At 31.6% G+C, this 19,400-nt stretch overlaps 1 protein-coding gene across 2 annotated transcripts in view; it reads right to left on the minus strand.

Annotated features, from left to right (window-relative positions):
* The window catches only part of NALCN (sodium leak channel, non-selective), a 513,455-nt gene that overhangs the window by 97,608 nt on the left and 396,447 nt on the right, over positions 1 to 19,400 (minus strand). For both annotated transcript variants that reach the window (XM_051984081.1, XM_051984080.1), the window contains exons 16-17: positions 17,132 to 17,268; positions 14,684 to 14,825 (exon numbers count right to left, since the gene is read on the minus strand). In XM_051984081.1, coding sequence (XP_051840041.1) covers positions 14,684 to 14,825; positions 17,132 to 17,268 — 279 coding nt within the window. The remainder of the gene's footprint in view (positions 1 to 14,683; positions 14,826 to 17,131; positions 17,269 to 19,400) is intronic.

The raw sequence follows: 19,400 nt of genomic DNA on the forward strand, positions 1-19,400 counted from the left end.
TATATTGCAAGAGTCTCTCACAATATCTTTATAAACTAGGTGGAAAGAGAGTTGTGTGGGAATATGTTTCAGTGGATTTGGAATGTGTTGGCTGACAAAACACATGCAAAAATTTTAATGGGATAATACTATTTTAGAGCTTCATCTTTAAAGGAGCATATCTATCTACTTTATGGATGATACGTGTCTTAAAGAGATGGCTAATATATTGTATGGAAGAATTAGAACTCTAAAAGATTTCAACAGATCGAAATAGTGAGTTTCAAAAGTTGAAAAGTTAAATTTATATTAGGGTATCCATTCCAAGGACATAGACATCTAGAATAATATGTCCAGTTCTGAGTACTACACTTTAGGAAAGATTTTGATAAACCAGAGGTAGTTCAGAGGGGAAGACCAACATATTGAGATAATTCAGCTCCCTTAATTTTAAAATGAGAAAATACAAATCCATAGAGGACTCCTATGGTCACATGAGGTAAAAACAGCTGGGATCCAAAATCAGTTTCACTTCATTCTCTGGTTCAGCAACCATGATAGTGAAGAGCAGTGGTTCTCAAACTTTTGTTTTCAGTATCTTCATGTTGTTAAAAAACTATTGAGGATCTGTTCGAAGAGTTTTTGTTCACATGGGTTATATTTATAGCTATTTACTATATTATAAATAAAAAATAATTTTGAATTTGTAGACCCTCTGAAAGGGTTTCAGAGACCCCAATTCTTTGAACTACAGTTTGAAGAGCCTCACAACCATTCTAAGGCAGAAGTTTAACCTGGAGAAGATAAAACAGAAGAAAGATATAAGCACTTTCTTCAAGTGCTTAAAAAGCTGTCATATGAAACAGAGTTGGTTTGTTCTGCTTTGCGGAGAACAGAATTAGAAATACTGGACAGAATGTATAGAAAGGATGCTTGCAATTCAGTGCAAAGGGAAGACATTTTCCAACAGTGTTATATAAAAATAGCATAGGATGTTTTAGGAAGTATTGGGTTCCTTCATCACTAGAAATCTTCAAGCAGTGAAGAATTAGCTTAATCTCAATGAGTATTGGTCAGACTGGATGACCTTTGAATTCAATTTCTTGGAGAAACTATGACTTTTTTGATAATTGATTTCAAATTTCTGAAGGTTTTAAAGAGTTATGTGGAGAATGTTTTAGGTTTGTTTTGCCTAACCATAGAGAACTCAATGGATTATACTACTAAATATAAGGAAAACCTTATTAAGAGAACTAACAAATGGAAAAGGTTGCCTTATGATAGGGAAATAAGTTCTCCATTGTTGAGGATTTTCAGGGAAGTACTGGATGATTAAAGATTCCTACTTTGGACAAAGTCTGGACTCTGAAGTTGCTTTTCAGAGTCTTGATGACTTTTACCTTGAAGCAGGGAGAATTTGGAGTCTGTGAATTGAGTCTTAAATAAATTTAAGAATTAGAAGCTATGGTTTTTTTTTATTCTTGTTGGTTTTCAGATTACTGAATATATTAATATTTATTTTAATTAATTTAATTTAATATTAATATTTAATTAAAATAAATATTTATTTTAATTAATTAATTAAATATTTTAAATAATTTATTTAAATATTATTTAAATATAAATATATTAATATTTATAAATAAATAAAATTTATTTATATTTATATAAATAAATATAATTTATATTTATTATATTATTATAATATAATAAATATAATATTAAATAATATATTAATATTTATTTAAGCATGAAATAAATATTGCATGCTTTTCTTAAAAATTAAAGAAAAATGTTTATGTGTTACAGTACATATTTTTGTCCATCTGTGGGAAATTAGGAGTACTGGTTGATTTCTTTTTCCTTATCTGAAAAAATCAAAAGCTTCATAATATGTGGAAAAATAGTTATAATAAATACATGACCACAAAGGACCAAAACAATGGTCATATGAATAGGGCTTGATAAGAATTACTTCTGTTAGAAAGGTGTAGCACAATTATCATAATGAGCTACTTTATTGAATGAGACACCCACATAAAACATAGCAATTGGGAATAAGTAATTATGCAAAATTATATAGCCAGAAAGTGGCACTTTACTTAAGTGTATTTGAATTTTTCATGCAACCATGAACCGAAAATCAATCCCAAACTCTGGATGGAAAGGTTGGTATATTACATTTTATAGTGATATACATAAATGAAACAGAAAGGACTTCATTAAAGTAAAGTGAATAAAAACATCCATGTTAATATTGATTAAGAATACCATACTATATTGTTAACTAGAAGAAGGATATGTATCTATATGTTTTATTATGAATAAAAAAAAATTAAGTGGATCAATGATTCTAGTCTCTGTCAATATAATCTGCTAAAACCTGAAATTTAAGGAAACAGGACATATTTCAAAAAGGAAGAACTTTAATTTCTGAAAATAGTGTTCTGTATAGATTTGGTTAAATCATTTAACCTCAGACAACTAATCCTTTAGACAACATCCTAAACTTATCTATGAAGCCAAAGATGATTGCAGTCATCTTGGTGAATAAAATATATTCTATATATAATATATAATATAATCTTTATTTAAAGATGCTCTTTGTATATGTTTATCTTGTCAATAAATACATTGTTAGATATGTATCGTAAAACAATAATCCATTAAAATATCTCCTACTTCTTCCCATATTCTTATGAGATAAATATATGTACCAATGGGGGTGAATCATTTGAAATCTAGGAGGGAGCTCAGCAGTTTTGTAAAAGGCCTCAACTCATTATGTACCAAAATCTTTATTAACTTAAACTCTCAATTAAACCCTTATTTTTTGGAGGTAGGTAGGGAAGAACTCAACTTAACTTTTAAGAATTAGCACTCATTCAAAAAAAATCAAGACCTATAAATCATTCTGGAATTATTTAACACTTTAGCCTGATATATAGTATCAGTATTATATAATGAAAATGAGCAATGAATGTGAATATCTTTTGATTCAGCAATGTTACTACATATCCTGTATACCAAGAGATCATAAAAGAGGGAAGAGGACACACACATATGTGCAAAAATGTAGCAACTCTTTTTTTTTTTTTTTTTTTTTTTTTTTTTTTTGTGGTGTCAAAGAATTGGAAATTGAATGGTTGCCTGTCAATTGGGGAATGATTGAATAAGTTATGGTATGTGAATGCAATGGAATACTATTGGTCTACAAGAAATGATGAGCAGATTGATTTCAGAAACTGATGCTAAGTGAAGTGAGCAGAATGTTGTAAACAGCAACAACAGGATTATGTGATGAGCAACTGTGATGTCCTTGGATCTTAGCAATGCAGTGATTCAAGACAATTCCAATAGACTTGGAATGGAAAATGCCATCTACATCCAGAGAATTATGAAGACTAAATTCTCTCATAGTATTTTTATCTTTTTTTGTTTGTTTGATGAATTGCTTTTTCTGTTTTGTGGTCTTTTGCCTTTTGGTCTGATTTTTCTGGCATAATATGACAAATATGGTAATATGGTTAAAAGGACTGCACATGTTTATATTACATCAGATTGCTTACTATCTTGGGGAGGGGATAAATAAAAGGGAAAGGGAGAAAAATTTGGGACACAAAGTCTTACAAAAATGAATGTTGAAAAACCATTTTATATGTATTATGGAAAAGTAAAATACTATCAAGAAAAAAACGAAAATGAGCAGTGCAAATGATGTTAGAGTATGACAAAATAGCATAAAAAGAATGTTTACGTTATTAAAGTGCTAATATCCAATTCTTGCTAAGGTAGGATAGTGGATTAATAAGGTTTTTGTCATATTTAAGAATAAAATTAAAACATTTATGGAAAATTCTCAATTAAAATAAAATTAATTCATACATACAGACACACACTATGTTTTTAAAATTATTTTTTTCCAATTAAATATAGAAACAATTTTTAACATTTACTTATTTTTTTAATTCCAAATTCCTTTCCTTTTTCCTTTCTCTAATCTCTCATTGAGAAGGCAAGCCATTTGATGTCAGTTACACATGCACAATCATGAAAAATATTTATTAGCCATGTTGTGAAAGAAAACACAGACAAAAACCTCCATGAAAAATAAAGTTTAAACAAATGTATGCTTCATTCTGCATTCAGATTTTATCAATTCTTCTCTGGAGGTGGATAGCATTTTTTCATCATAAGTTCTTTGGATGTCATATCATTTTATTAATAAGAATAGCTAAATCATTATTCACAATTGATCATTACATAATATTGCTCTTACCATGTGCACTATTATCCTGATTCTGCTTAGTTCATATAAATCTTCCCAGGTTTTTTGAAAGCTTATTCCTCAATCCTTCTTATGGAGCAATAGTATTTAATCACAATCATATATCACAACTATCCCAATTTTTCCACATCACTGCAACATTTCTTACTTTCTTTTTTCAAGATGGTACTTCAGAGATGTTTTAATTAGCATTTCTCTAATCGACAATGATTTAGAGCATTTTTTCATATCACTAAAAATAGCTTTGATTTCCTATTCTGAAAACTTTCTTTGACCATTTATAGCTTTGATTTCCTATTCTGAAAACTATCTCTTTGACCATTTATCAACTGAGCTATGACTTATATTCTTATAAATTTGCCTCAGTTCTCTATATATTTAAAAAATGAGATCTTTATCATAGAAAATGGTTACAAAATTTTTCAGTTATTATTACTATGTATTTTTTTATTTTTCCATATTTTTCTTTTTTTTCCCTCTCCTTTCACCTTGTCCCTCCACAAAAGGGTTTTGCTTCTAATTACACTTCCCCCAATCAGTTTTTCCCTTTTATCAATCCCAACCCTCTCTTATCCTTTTCCCCCTCCTACTTCTCTGTTGTTATTTGTCCATTTTCCTGAAGTAGATAGATGACTTCAGGGTGGGGATGCCATCATATGCAAATGAACTGAATTTAAATGAGGGAGGGCTATGCAAGGTCACCTGACTCACTTTTCCCTCCAGATCCATCTGGGTTTAGTGATAAGATATAAATCAGGATCATTTATATGGTCCTGGATGCAATGGGGATACCTTTGTCTTTTTAGACTAAGGCCTCCAACAGGTTTCAGTTAGACTGAGGCTACACTTGTTAGTGTTTAAAGCTGGCTAGCAATTGAGGCAAAGAATCTCCTCTTTCATCTAGTCCAAAAATTTTTTTAAATAAATAAATGAATTAATTAATGAATATGGAGGGGAAGACCCTCAGGGTTTCTGGCCAAAGCAGAAATGACTGTTATTTACATGCAATCTGAGTCTTAGAATCAGATTGGTTTTGGTTTAAGACCTGATCCTTAACAAAGAAATTGAATCAGAAAATCTCAAGATATTTTAAAATACTTTTAAGAGCATCTATACCTAAGGGCTGTGCTCTATCTAGCTTCTCTGGCCAATAATTTTAAAATGATCTCTCCCTAATCTATTTTCCAAGTCAGTTGTTTTTACAATGAGATATTTTGTATTTTCTTCTTTTATTTTGTTTTACTGTTTCTTGATGTTTCAGGGAGTCACTAGCTTCTAGTTGTCTGATTCTAATTTGTAAATAAATTATTTTCTTCAATGAGTTTTTGTACTCATTCCATTTACCTAATTCTACATTTTAAGGAGTTCTTTTCTTAAGAGAATTTTTATGCCTCTTTTTTTCCATTTGATCAATTCTGCTTTTTTTAAAGAAATTCTCTCTAACGAATTTTTGTATATCTTTTACTATTTTGCTATTCTGTTTTTAAGGTGTTATTTTCTTCAGTATTTTTGTTCCTCCTTAACCAAACTGTTAATTTTTGTTTCACTATTTTCTTGCATCATTCTCATTTCTTTCCTCAATTTTTTCCTTTGCCTCTCTAATTTGATTTTTAAATATTCTTTTCAAGCTCTTTCAGGAATTCATTTTGGGCCTGAGACCAATTAATATTTTTCTCTGAGACTTTGGATATAATTGTTTTTATTTCTGTTGTCATATGAATTTGTGTTTAATCTCTGTAATTAATTGTCTATGTTGATCAAGGTAAGATTTTACTATAAATTTTTTTTCACAAGTTTATCTTCCTTAATTAGATTTTTCTCATGCTAATATTAATTTTTTCAAGTTTTCTGACAAAATAGCCATTAGAAGATTCTGGATTTCAAAGGCAAGTTTGTACAGTATTATTTTTTCTTATTTACTCATTTTTTCTGGTCTGTTTCTTGACTTTTAATTTTATATCAAAGTTGGTCTCTGCTTCCAGGGTGTTCTAAGTCTCCAGTTGTGTGTGTGTGTGTGTGTGTGTGTGTGTGTGTGTGTGTGTATGCAAGTGCTGTTGTTTTTAAAATAATTCTGGGAGTCTATAAGTTTCCAGTTCTTTCAAGGTGATATGATCTAAGAAGAAGTGTTGTGAACACTTGGGCTGTATTCTGGTGAATTACCACAAGCATTCTTTCCTACCCTGAAACTATGACCAGCATCCCCTTTCTCTGTGGCCCTATATTCTAGTGTGCTGGTGATCCTCCTTATTCTTGGATTGCGACTTGTAATGCAGATTCTCATATCCAGTGCCTGGATATCAAAGACTTCAAGGTAATTTCTTTCTGACCAGTCGTCTGACACACTTAACATGACTGACTCTCTGGAAGCTGCCACTGCCCAACTTAGTCACTCCCAAGGCTGGTTTGCTGTGATTGGTTTGCTATTGGTTGATCTTCTATGGTGTTTTGTGTGGTTACTTTGGCAGACAGATTTTTCCTGCTGACCTTCTAAGTTTTCTTGTACTGGAAAATTATTTTATCCCATCTTTTTGTTGGTTCTAGTGCTCCAAAATTCCTTTTGAATTGTGTCTATCTTAACTCAGCCTCTCCTCTCTCCAAAATGTTCAATGAGATCATTAATTGATGTAAGTAAAGAAAGTTCAGGATAGAAATATCAATTGGAAATAATAACATTTTTTCAAGTAATCTGAGAATTTTAGAACTTAATATATATCTTTTACTACAGAAAAACCTAGGCTATTTGCTAAATAATTGTTGTATTACATATTACATATCTATTATTTTTGGTATTCCTGCGTAAATAACATATATATATATATATATTTTTGTGAATAACATCTTAATGGAATATACCAAGTGTATTGTCTTCAGGATTAAAAAAAAATTGGCATGAATTTTAATGGAAAAAATAAATTTATAAAGTAACCTAAAATTAAATGAATACAGTTTTATTTCAGATTGAATCAAGAGGGAACATTTAAAGAACAAAAGCAAGTCAAGTTAATGTGACTTAATAAGCATCTATTATATATATAACACTGTGCTAAGCACTGGGGGTAAAAAAGCAAAAGCAGTCCCTTCTCTTAAGGAACTCTCCACAATCAAATGGAGAGGACAACATAGAAACAATTATGTACCAAGTATACGTGTGTGTGTGTGTGTGTGTGTGTGTATGTTAGAGATCTACAGATAGGTGTACATATAATATGTGTATATATGTATATGTGCATACACATACATATTCACGCACATATATACACACATGTACATGCACCCACATATAGACATTTATGAATTACATTTGAAAGAACTGAATGAGATCATTAGTATTAAAGCAAAACAGAAATGGCATCTTGCAAAAAATAGATTTTAGCTGAGATTTGAGGAAAGCCATGGAAACCATAAAGATGAAAGAAAGAGAATTGTGGGAATGGGAGATAGCCAGTAAAATTTTATGGAGTCTTGAGAAAGAGTACAATGTTCAATGAACAAAAAAAAAAGATATCACTCTATTTTATGTAATCCAAGTTTTCTAAAAACTGTTACTATGACAATACAACTCATTGAAAGATCATTAGGATTATCTCAAAAAATATTCAGAATTCAATTTTCAAATAGTGATTTTATCAGAAAATATGAAAAATTTATATTAGCTTGAGAAAAATCTAATTAATTTCATAAATTCTTATGAAAAAAGATTTTATGGTAAAATCTTACCTTGATGCTTAATTACTCCTCTTAGATTGGAATCTACCCAAATAATTGCTTTACTTATGTCAACTGTATTTATTTTGCACAGAGGAAAACCTTTTGAAACTCAAAGGCTCAGTCAGTTTTGCTAAGTTTATATAATATTTGAGATCAGATAAATCATACAGCAGTCTTAAAGAATACATTTGTACATCTCCAGTATGGGTTCAATTACAAAAAACGATTACATAGTACAAAAAACTCATAAATACCTTCTTAAATACTCAGATCTTTAACTAACAATTTGGTGCCTAGGATGAGCTTTAATGAAATGAACATGGGCCAAATTTAGTTGAGGTTGGAAAGAGATGTTGAAACACAAGATCTTGGGATACTTGTCTCTAGAAAGAAAAAATCATCTGGGGGGTCCTAATAGACATATGTCTATTAGGGGCATAAGTCATTTGATAATTTCATATTTTAAGGTTACTATTACTTCTCTGTTACTCAAGGAATATAAGGCTAAATCCCAAAGTCTTGGAGAGGGTTTGTAGATACTTTTGAGTCAGGTCTTCAAAATAGGGCTCCATCATTTTGTTTAATTCAATTCACAGATCAAACATATCCATATGCTCATGTAGATACAAAAAACTACAATAAAAGCTAAATATGATTTCTCTGCTGATTTATTGCCCATTCTGAATCACCTGGGTTTATCTGAAAGCATGGAATAGTAGAGAGAGTTCAGGAAGAGCTGGGTTCAAATATTTCCTCTGCTATGTACTGGTTGTATGATGGTAGATGTTCATTTACCTTCTGAGTGCCCCAGGGAATTCTAGCACATTATTTGCAAAACAGATACTAAATTGAACTATTGGTAGAGGGAGCTTATGGTCAGAAGCTTCTTACATCAGTGAAATCACAAGTCCAGTAAAAATTAAACAAACATCTCCTCATCCTCAGCCCACAAATTTACTTTCCCATATGAATATCCTAAACATAGACAAACAGTAATGCCTGTTCAAGCTAAAAAGAAAAGGCTTTGATAATCTATTGTTTGATATTATCTATACTACTTCCCCATCCCCTTGCCATATAATTTCTTGTCACTTTTTGAGATGTCATATTAAGTGATGAGAGATGTGATTTTTCCATCTTTCTCCAAAGAGGCATCTTGCATGTTATTACCAAAGTCCTGAGTTATTTTGCTAACTTATTAAAGGATACATAGACTTAGGAAATAGTTAACAAGCTAATTTTTAGATTCAGAAAAAAGGCCAACCCTGAAAATTATAAAGCAGGTTACCAAATGATGCCTAGGAAGTGACTAGAACAAATCAAACAAGATGTAATCACCAAGAAGAGCACAATGTGCTGGACAGCAATCACCAGGGCTTTGTTGAGAGCAAATTGTTCCTGAACAACTTAATTTTCCTCTATGATAGACTGAGGAGCTGCACAGACAAAGAGGAAAGCAATAGAAATGTCATGAGGAAAAATCCAATTCTTCTCTGCAATGAGGGGAAAAAATCAGTAATTCATGCATTATAATTTTGTTTAGCCTTTAATCCCAAAGTTCATTTGTTAAAGAAAAGGACTTTTGCCTTGATTAAAACTCAAACTTCCCAAATATTGGATTTGTAGTATAGAATGGAATAATGAAGGAAATAAGAATAGCAAACAAAGGCATGATTATGAATCTGTGTATTCTTGCCTCTTCACTTCAACCCAGGATCAGTCTTTAACTATAATATAAACCACTTATGTGGATTTCTACAAAGCTTGTGATTCCATACATTCTGTCATTTTATTATTGAGACTTCACTTCAACCCAGGATCAGTCTTTAATTGTAATATAAACTACTTATATGGATTTCAACAAAGCTTGTGATTCCATATATTCTGTCATTTTATTATTGAGACAAAAAAAATACCTGCAGGATCTAAATCAAGTTGCAATGTCTTTGGACAAAAGGGAAGAGTGGCATTTTTCTGATAGATTAGGGTGACAGAAACAGCTTACAATTCTTCTTTAGTCTTAAGCTGATATTGTTCTTTGGAGGGTCATTCATGTTTCCCAGGCATTCATTTGAGGATTGCCTAATTTGAATGTACACAGACCATTTGAAGAACAAGATTCTCAGTAACTGAGCTGAGGAAGTTGACAAGGAGAGAAAAATGGAAATGGAAATGTGGAATGAGGACAACAATATGAGAAGAAGTGACTGAAAATTGGACATCTACTGGGGGGAGATAAAGCAATGGTACAAGCTAATGTGTTGGTAGGGATGTCTATATTTCTAAACTCCAAAAAAGAAGCACAGTGGAGGTTTTCTCTTGAAAATAACATCTGGAAGTACAGCTGATCACATCCAAGTTTCTTGTAAAGGTTATGAGGAAGCTTAACCTGCTTTCATGTTTAGGCTGATAAGGGAAGAACATTGGGCTAGATTATATTGAGCTCACACACAAAAAAATCTAGGATTAATCGTGAAAATATGGGTAAGAATTCAGAGAGCATCTCTTTCTTAGAAGAAACACTATCGAGTATCCTTGTGCTACTTGAAAGAAAAATTCCTCTTAAGACATACTTGTCTTATGTCAGCCATAAATAAAAAAGAACTCCTACTTTGTCCACTCATACCTCTATCTTGAGTTGGTAAATCCAATCACTGTGGAAATGCTATTTGAGAACATTTTATGGCCAGAAGGTCAAGGTTGTGTGACAAGTTAAAAAAAAAAAGCCAGGTAGGATTTTCTCTTTCTTTCCTTCCCCACTCCAAGTCATAAATCCTAACTTCCTTTTGGCCCTGGAATTTAATAGAAACTGGTAAATCTTTTGTTTCCAGGGAGAGAGACAGGTGTTGAAGAAGTGGGATCAAGGTAATCAAGATAGGATTTTTTTTTTAATAAAAGAGCTTGCCAAGGATGTGGAGTTGCCATGGCAACCACTTGTTACTGCTAAAAGCCAGAGTAATTACTCTGACAAAATCTTCCCTAACATACACTTCCTCCCTCCATTTTCTGCCATTTTTGACTAGCACTTTATTTTTTTCCTACTGATTTCCTTCAGGTTTTTGATGGCTTGAGGTTTCTCCATCAAGAGAAGAAGTAATTTGCTTTAATACAGAGGTAGATAGGATTTTCTAACCTAAGGGTAATGATCAAGGGAAGAAATCTATTTTGTTGTTGCTCTAAGTGTCATGGATAAACCAGCCAGAATTCTCTTTTTACTTCTTTACTATGAGGAGAAAAGAGCTTATTCTATCCTAAAAAGTGCTGCAGGGGGATTTCAATAAAGTGAAGAATGCTTCACCTGAAATATACAGACTGGCACTTTCTAAGGCCACTGTAATCTGGCATGCCAATAGAAATGTCTGAGCTTCTCTGGCAAATTAATTTCTTTCAGGGTCCCAAAAGTAGTTTATATTCAATTAAAATTGAGTATAATTTTGATTTTTAATGCCTTCAAAGGATTTCCATAAATGCAATACACGAATTGTAAAAATCTCTTCTAGAGTTGAGATTTGATAGTCTTCTTGATGGTAAGGTGAACTCTCTACTCATTTTACTGTATTGCTTCTCAGATTTATTTTTTCCCCTATAACTATATACTGTAACTAAATGGTTATCAGCATTAAATCTAACACCAATATGGGAAACCCCTCAGAAAAGAGCATCACCCAGATGTCTTTTATATTTTGAACTTGTGATTGAACATCAGCCTCAAGGAGTATATGTTTAGGCATGGAAGTGACTTTGAGCCATCTGGAAATTCAAATCTAATAAGTGGAACCAGCTGGCAGGAGGAAAAAATCTTGCCACTGAAGAGAAAGTGGATTATCAAGAGGATTGATGCAAGTGTAGTTGTTTTACCAGAAGACAATTTTGGGATAGTGAAAAGCCAAAGTAAAACATAATATAAAATGGATAATTAGAAGTCTTGTTAATTGCTTTATGCCAGATAAAAATCAAAGGATCAATCTTCCAGAAGCTTGTAACAATAATTTTAAGTCACTGAGTTTTAAGTCTTTAAGAACTTATTATTTCTCTTTATTTTCTTACAAGGTATTTTTTGGGGGAAAGGAAGGAGAGTCAAATGTGTATTGATGACTTTAATATTTAATATTTCTTTATGTACGGAAAAATACTTACTTCAAAACTCATTCATATTATGCGCTGAATATCTCTGTTACTTCCATTTTGGAGGGAAGGAAAAGAGAATCCCTAGATGTCAGTCATATTCAAAGGTTAAGTAAAATTGTCCACCAGACACTGGGCTGTGGATTTAATTTTTTTTTCTGTTTTGTGTGAGGATGGGGATCCCAGTTCCTTTTTCATTCAGAAAGATTCCCTGGACTGAAACAAATCCAATACTTAGACAATACTCCGGACAATAGGAATTGAGCATAGTACCTGGCTAATATTGCGGGTCCAGAAATAATAGTTTCTCAATATTACACTAGAATTAAATTGTATTTTCATTGTTAGCTATAGTTGATGAATAGGTTTTCTGATTACTTTTCTTAATATAAAAAGATGAGTTGAAGCACAGAAACAAAGAAATTCAGTTTTGGAAGGAATCCTCAAAGTTGTCTAATTTAAGTTAGAACTGAAAAAGTATTTCCTCTATATCATGCTTTATGAGTTATATCTAGCCTTTGCTTGAGGACCTCTAATGAAGGGAAATCCTATAAGTAATGAACCAGTATATTCTATTTTAAGTGAATTTTAATTGGTAGGAAAACTTTCCTTATGTTTCAATTTGCCTAAGTTTAAGTTCTTCTCCTTATTCCCCAAATTTTTATTTGTGGCCAAACAGAACAAAATTTAATTTGTCATCTATGTGACAGGCTTTCAAATATTTAAAAATAACATTCATGCCCTTTTTGAATCTTCTGCTTACTAGACAAAAAGTCCTTATTCCATTAATTGATCTTTACACAACATACACTTGAAAGCCTTTTTAGTATTTCTGGTTTTTCTCCTCGGCATAATCTAGATAATAATAATAATAATGATAATAATAGCTTACTATGTGCCTGACACTATGCTAAGCACTTTATAATATGTCATTGGATCCTCATAACCACAAAAGGAAGTAGTTTGCTATTATTTTACTATTATTTATTATTATTTGTCATTATCACCCCCAGTTCACAGATGAAGAAACAGTCAAACAGACATGGAATGATTTTCCCAAAATCACACAGCTAGCAAGTATCTGAGGTTGGACTTGAATTCAGATCTTCCTGACTTCAGGCTCTGTGCTGTATTCATTGGGATACCTGCTGTACCTAGTAATCAATGTCCTTCTTAAAATGTGGAATGCAGAATGAAAAAAACATGGCTAATTGTGGTCTAATCATAGTAGAATACAGAGAAGCTATCACCTCTTTATACCTGGAAGACATGTAAATGTAGTCCAAGATTACATTAATTTCGGTGGATACTATGTGGGTCTGTGAATAGTATAAACAGGTCTTTATTAAGGAAGACTCATCTTCCTGAATTCAAATCTGTTCTCACACAGTTTCTAGCTGTGGACAAATCACTTAACCCTGTTTGTCTTAGCTTCTTCATCTGTAAAATGATCTGGAGAAGGAAATGGCAAACCACTCTGGTATCTTTGCCAAGAAAATCCCAAATAAGATCATGAAGAATTAGATGGAACAATAATACATTTTTTCAGTTTTCATTTTTCTTATATACATCCACTTTTCTTTACTTATACACTCATCACCCTAGTTCTGGCCTTCATATCCTTTCCCATGGATTATTTAAAAACCTTCTAATTGGCCTTTTTTGTCTTAAGGCTTTCCCAATTTAAGTCCAATCTCCTGAACTATAGATCTGACTTTGTCACCTCTATTCAGTAAATTCCAGGGGCTTATTATTGCCTTCAGGATCAAATATTTATTCATTTATTTGGCATTTAAAGCTCCTTACAACCAGGTCCTTACAAGGTTAACAGATTTTATTCCCTTTCATGAACCTCAAGATCCATTCATACTGGCTTACTTGTTCTATTTCTGTTGCTTTACCCTGGAAGTCCTCTGTCTGGAATGCTCTCCCTCTTTACCTCATTCTCTTAGACTTTCTAGATTTAGTTAAAATTCAGCTTCATTAGAAATCTTTCCCATCATTGCTAGTGCATTCCTTTAAAAAAAACTCTCCATCTATTCTGTACATATCTTATATAAACGTACATGTTTTCAATACCAATTATGACATAGGACAGAAAGACAGAGGTTATTTTTTCTCTTTTTCCTTTTGCTTCTTTTGTCTAGTTGTTAGCACAATACCTAAAATATCATAAGTCCTTAACACATGGGTCTTAGTTAATTGAAAAAAAATTGCTCTATACTTATGTGGCCCTTCAGGAATAGAATAAATATTTTTTTCAATTCTGTTTTCAACTATAAGGAAATGAGTATAGCAAAGAGAATATTCTTAAATTTTAAAAGTAATTCTCTGGCCCTAATATTCTCCCAATCTGCTCTCACTAGTCATAAATAGAAGCAAAGAAAAGCACATTTTGAACTTAATTTATGTTTTTTTTTTTAACTGCTTAAATTATCCTGCTCTATCATACTATGTCATATGGCTCCCAATGAGTCTGGACAATTGGATCCTGGGGCTAAACAGAATGACAGCATATATTCTCTTAAAGCAGAACAAATGGACTTAAAAGCAAATTTGGTTATTAGAAACAGTGCTACTTACCTTTTGGTCAATGTATTTGTTGTCCTCAATTGCAGATCTCTTGGAATGATCACAGGATGAAGATGAAGCTGAAGGAAGTCTTCGCAAGAGGCAGCTTGTGTCTTGTTGCTGGCGGTCAATGAATTGTTTCATAAAACTTTCCCTTTGTAAACAAACCAAAGAGAAATCAAATACTTAATGAAAAGAAGGAATGAATGCCTAGTTTCTGAGTGAGATGCCCTTCAGACAAAGCAGGAGAAGAAAAGAGGAGACTCATGTAGACTGCATAGAAACAAAAAGCTTAGATTCTGAAAGACTTATTCTGTGCCCAGTATTATCTTTGAAAACACCTCAGACATTATGTTTTCTTTTTTTCAGTAATATTCTGCAGTAGATGACATTTCAAAAAATTCTGTTCTGATAATAATTACAGATTTGCAGAATCTGGGAGTTAGGAAAAAAGCTTGGAGTCACCTAGTCAAATCTGCCACCAAATAAATTCCTTTTATAGATATTGCCTCATTAAAAGAATACAATGATGCACCCCTTGTAGAACACACCATACTTGAATTTAAAAGGCTGAATTAGTAATGAAGGAGGATTTTAATATTTTTCAATATACTTTTGCTCAGAAACTTGGAAAAAAACTATAAGCAATGCGGACAGACAATATATGCATATGTAATATACATTATATTTATATATAATAAAATTATATACATTAAATATAAATAATATTTATGAAAAAAGAATATTCACCTTATTAATTCCCATTTAGAGAAGTATATATTAAACTTCATTTTTACAAAGAGCCACTATTAAAGTATCTAATTTATTTTCATCATCATGATCTTGTTCTCATTTTCATTTGGGCAGCATGTTTATTACAAATATAAACTTTGAATTTTAAATATAATGGAATAAAAATTTGTCAAATATAATGAGGAATTAAAAAATATATCACTCTCCTCCATCTTCTTTAACTCAAAAGATCAAATTGTGATGGACATGGCTTTCTTCAACAATGAGAGGATCCAAATCAGTTCCAATTGATCTGTAATGAATAGAACCAGCTACACCAGAGAAAGAACACTGGGAAATGAGTATGGACCACAACATAATATTTCTACTCTTTCTGTTATTGTTTGCTTGCATTTTTGTTTTTTCTTTTCAAGTTATTTTTACCTTCTTTCTAAATCCAATCTTTCTTGGGCAACAAGATAACTATATAAATATGTATACATATATTGTATTTAACATATATTTTAACATATTTAACATGTATGGGACCTGCCATCTAGGGGAGGGGATGGAGGGAAGGAGAGGAAAAGTTGAAACTGAAGTTTTTTCAAGGGTCAATGTTGAAAAATTGCCCATACATATGTATATAAAAAGCTATAAACAACAACAAGGAGGACAAGAACAATAACAACAAACTCAAAAGATCACAGAATGAGAAATAAAAGAAGAGCTAAACAATAATTTAATCCAATCCCATTATTTTGCAGATAAGAAGAAAAGGCCCAGCAAGGTTTTATCATTTGCCAAAATAATAAAAGTGGTAGGCCTTAGAGGCAAGAAATGAACCCAGATCTTTTAACTAAAAAGCCAGTCTTCTTTCCAGTTATTGCATCTTGATTCTCTTTTAAATAAATGATTTTCACTTTCCATTTGTTTTCCCCCAAAACTATAAATCTTGGAAGTTCTTTGATTAAACAATGATTAGGAGTTGACAGTGATTGTGACTAGTGTGATACACAATTCTCTGATACCAACTATTTTTCTATTTATCTGGTAGTCAAAAAAACAAGTGACTGTCTCAGAAGAAAAGCCAATTATTGCTTAGCCTCTAAAAAAAGGATCCTCCTCATCCAGACCCAAGGAATAGAAATTCAGAAGCTATTTTGTGTTTCAACTTTGTTTATGGGCAGTCTTTCTAGACCAATAGCAAATTTTCACTTCAAAAGATAAGCATAATAGCTAATTCGATTGAACTTTATGTTTTACAAATTGATTTACAAATATTATCTCATTTAATCTTATTTTGAAGATGAGAAAAATGAGGCTGAAAAGTTAAGTGACTCAGGCTCACATAATTAGGTAGGATTTGAATTATATTCTCTCTGATTCCATGCCAAGCAATCTATGTATGACTGAGACTATCTTTTTAGGGGGAAAAAGCATTTTGAAGAAATACTAATATATTTCAAAAATGTTTTTTCTTTAATTGTGAATATATATGTACTTTTCCACATATATCTATGCTTATATGTATATATATATATACAGATGTACTACAAATACATTTACATATAACTATATAGCATAGTGCAGAATTATATATATATACACACACACATGTTACAGAGTATACATATAAATATATTCCCAAATTTGAGATAAAGTACCTAAACCAGATTTAAAATGAATCTGGCACATGAATCTAAGAAATACAAATAAACAAAGTACCTGATTTTAGGAACTGTAAAATCTGAAGGAAGCTTTGAGATTTTCACCATTTGTGGTCGATTGGGAAATTTTTCAAAGATACGCAGGCGCAAAGGGAGTTTTTCCTTGGTGTCTGCATTTGCTTCACTTTGCTTCAACTAAAATAAAAATGAAGGGCTATCAGTAACTGTCAGTTAGTGATTCATAATCAATGGAGCAATAAGAGTAATCATACAATGAAACATAAGATGGCAGCAAAGACCTACCAAGCACTGCCAAACCAAGTGCCGTGCATACCGAGAGGCTGAAATTCTATCAGTGCATAATTAGAAAAAAGACAAGTATAACTCTGTTAAAAAGAGAAATTATCTGTATTTTTATTTTCAAATGTTAGCCTCTTGACAGAACCATATAGATAATTCTATTTCACATATGGTTTACTCTTTTGTTGCTTACCATTTATATAGATAAAATATATAAATATAAATTACTTTTGTGTTAATTACATTTCCAAATGCATACACAAACACACATAACACTTTCTCTTTTTATGGTTTAAACTTTTTTTTTAAGTTAGAACTTTGGTTTCATTGGTATAAGAAGCTCCTAATTAGGAACTGACTTAACTAATGCAGAATAATAATAATATTATTATTATTATAACTAGCATTTATATTGATTTATTGGTTTACAAAGCACTTTACAAATATTATCTCATTATTACATTCACAGCAACCCTGGGAAGTAGGTATTACTATTACCTTCATTTTACAGATGAGCATAGCAAAGCTTTTCTGATACCTTTAATTCTAGTAGCTTTCTTCTGTTGATTATTTCCAATTTATCTTGTATATTTTTTCGGTTCATAGTTGTTTGCATGCTGTCTCCCACATTAATTAGACTGTGAGCTCCTTGAGAACAGGGACTGTCTTTTGCCATTCTTTATATCCCTATTGTTTAGCAGACTACTGGGCACACAGTAGGCATTAAAAAAATCTTTATTGACTAATTTGTTGACTTACCCAGAGTTACAAAGCTAACAAATATCTGAGATAATATTTGAACTAAGGTTTTCCATTTAAGATTCCCCTACATTACCTTAAGAGTGAGAACTGGTATTGGTAGAGTTTTCTTACACTAAAATTGCCTATATCAATGAAATTTCATGGAGTTTACTCAGTCTATATTATCTCCACACTCAATCAGTCACATAATAGTTAACATTTATATAACTTTATGGTTTGCAAAGGGCTTTACACCTGAGGTATCAAAAAAACCTGCAACATTCTTCAGTAGGGCAGAGAGGAGATTAAAATAGAATTGGGAACTATCTGACAAAATAAATAAAAATACAATAGAACATATATAATAGTAATGTGTGATTTTTTAAGTTGATATGAAGCTGGAAGAAATCCTTACGTATGGTTAAGTGGCCCCAATTCTATTTGACTTTGTTACCCTGCTTTACTAAATTATCTCATTTAATCTTCACAACACTTGAGGTAAATGCTATTAGTAAATAGTACAGGTAAAATCATTTCTCTTTTACAGAAGAGGAATTTAGACTGAGTAGAATCATGGGAATTGTTTGTGGTCTCAACTATGGTGTTTAAGGTGTGAAAACAGGTCTTTCTCATGGTCTCTTTCCTTTTTTAAGGAATTCAGCACTCAACTCACAATCTTCCTTCACCCTTCAACTCTCTTACATTCGACATTAGTAGATATACTGATGGCTGTTCAACTATCTCTTCAAGTAATCCTGGCTCCTGTCTTTCCCATACCAGAATTTTTTCCATAGAAAAATCTTTAAAACTTGGCAGTATAAAATGCTCAGTTAAAAAATTCTCTCTCATAGGGAAGGAGGATATAAAGTTATATACTTCAACTTGTCCATATAGTTCTTTTTAACGTAACAATGCTGTAAATAGGATGTAGAAATATTATTACACACATTTTGTAGATGAAAGTTGGGCTCAAAGAGTGTAAATTATTTATCTAAGATCACTACGTGATACTATGCCAAAATTTGATGCTACATCTTTCATATTATTGTAGGTCTTGGGCAAGAGGCATGTCTGTTTACTTATGTATACATATTATATATGTTAAACCATATACTTACATATAACACTGAAACCATTGTCATGTGAGGTAAAAATATTATTTACTAAAGTTCTGAGAATTAAAGTGATGATGGCAATGAACTGGAAACACAAAAGGTCCCAGAATATAATTATTATATAATATATAGTATATACTATATACAATAGTATAATCAACTATTCTACCA

The sequence above is a fragment of the Antechinus flavipes genome, chromosome 3 (assembly GCF_016432865.1).
Source record: "Antechinus flavipes isolate AdamAnt ecotype Samford, QLD, Australia chromosome 3, AdamAnt_v2, whole genome shotgun sequence".
NCBI classification, from domain to species: domain Eukaryota; kingdom Metazoa; phylum Chordata; class Mammalia; order Dasyuromorphia; family Dasyuridae; genus Antechinus; species Antechinus flavipes.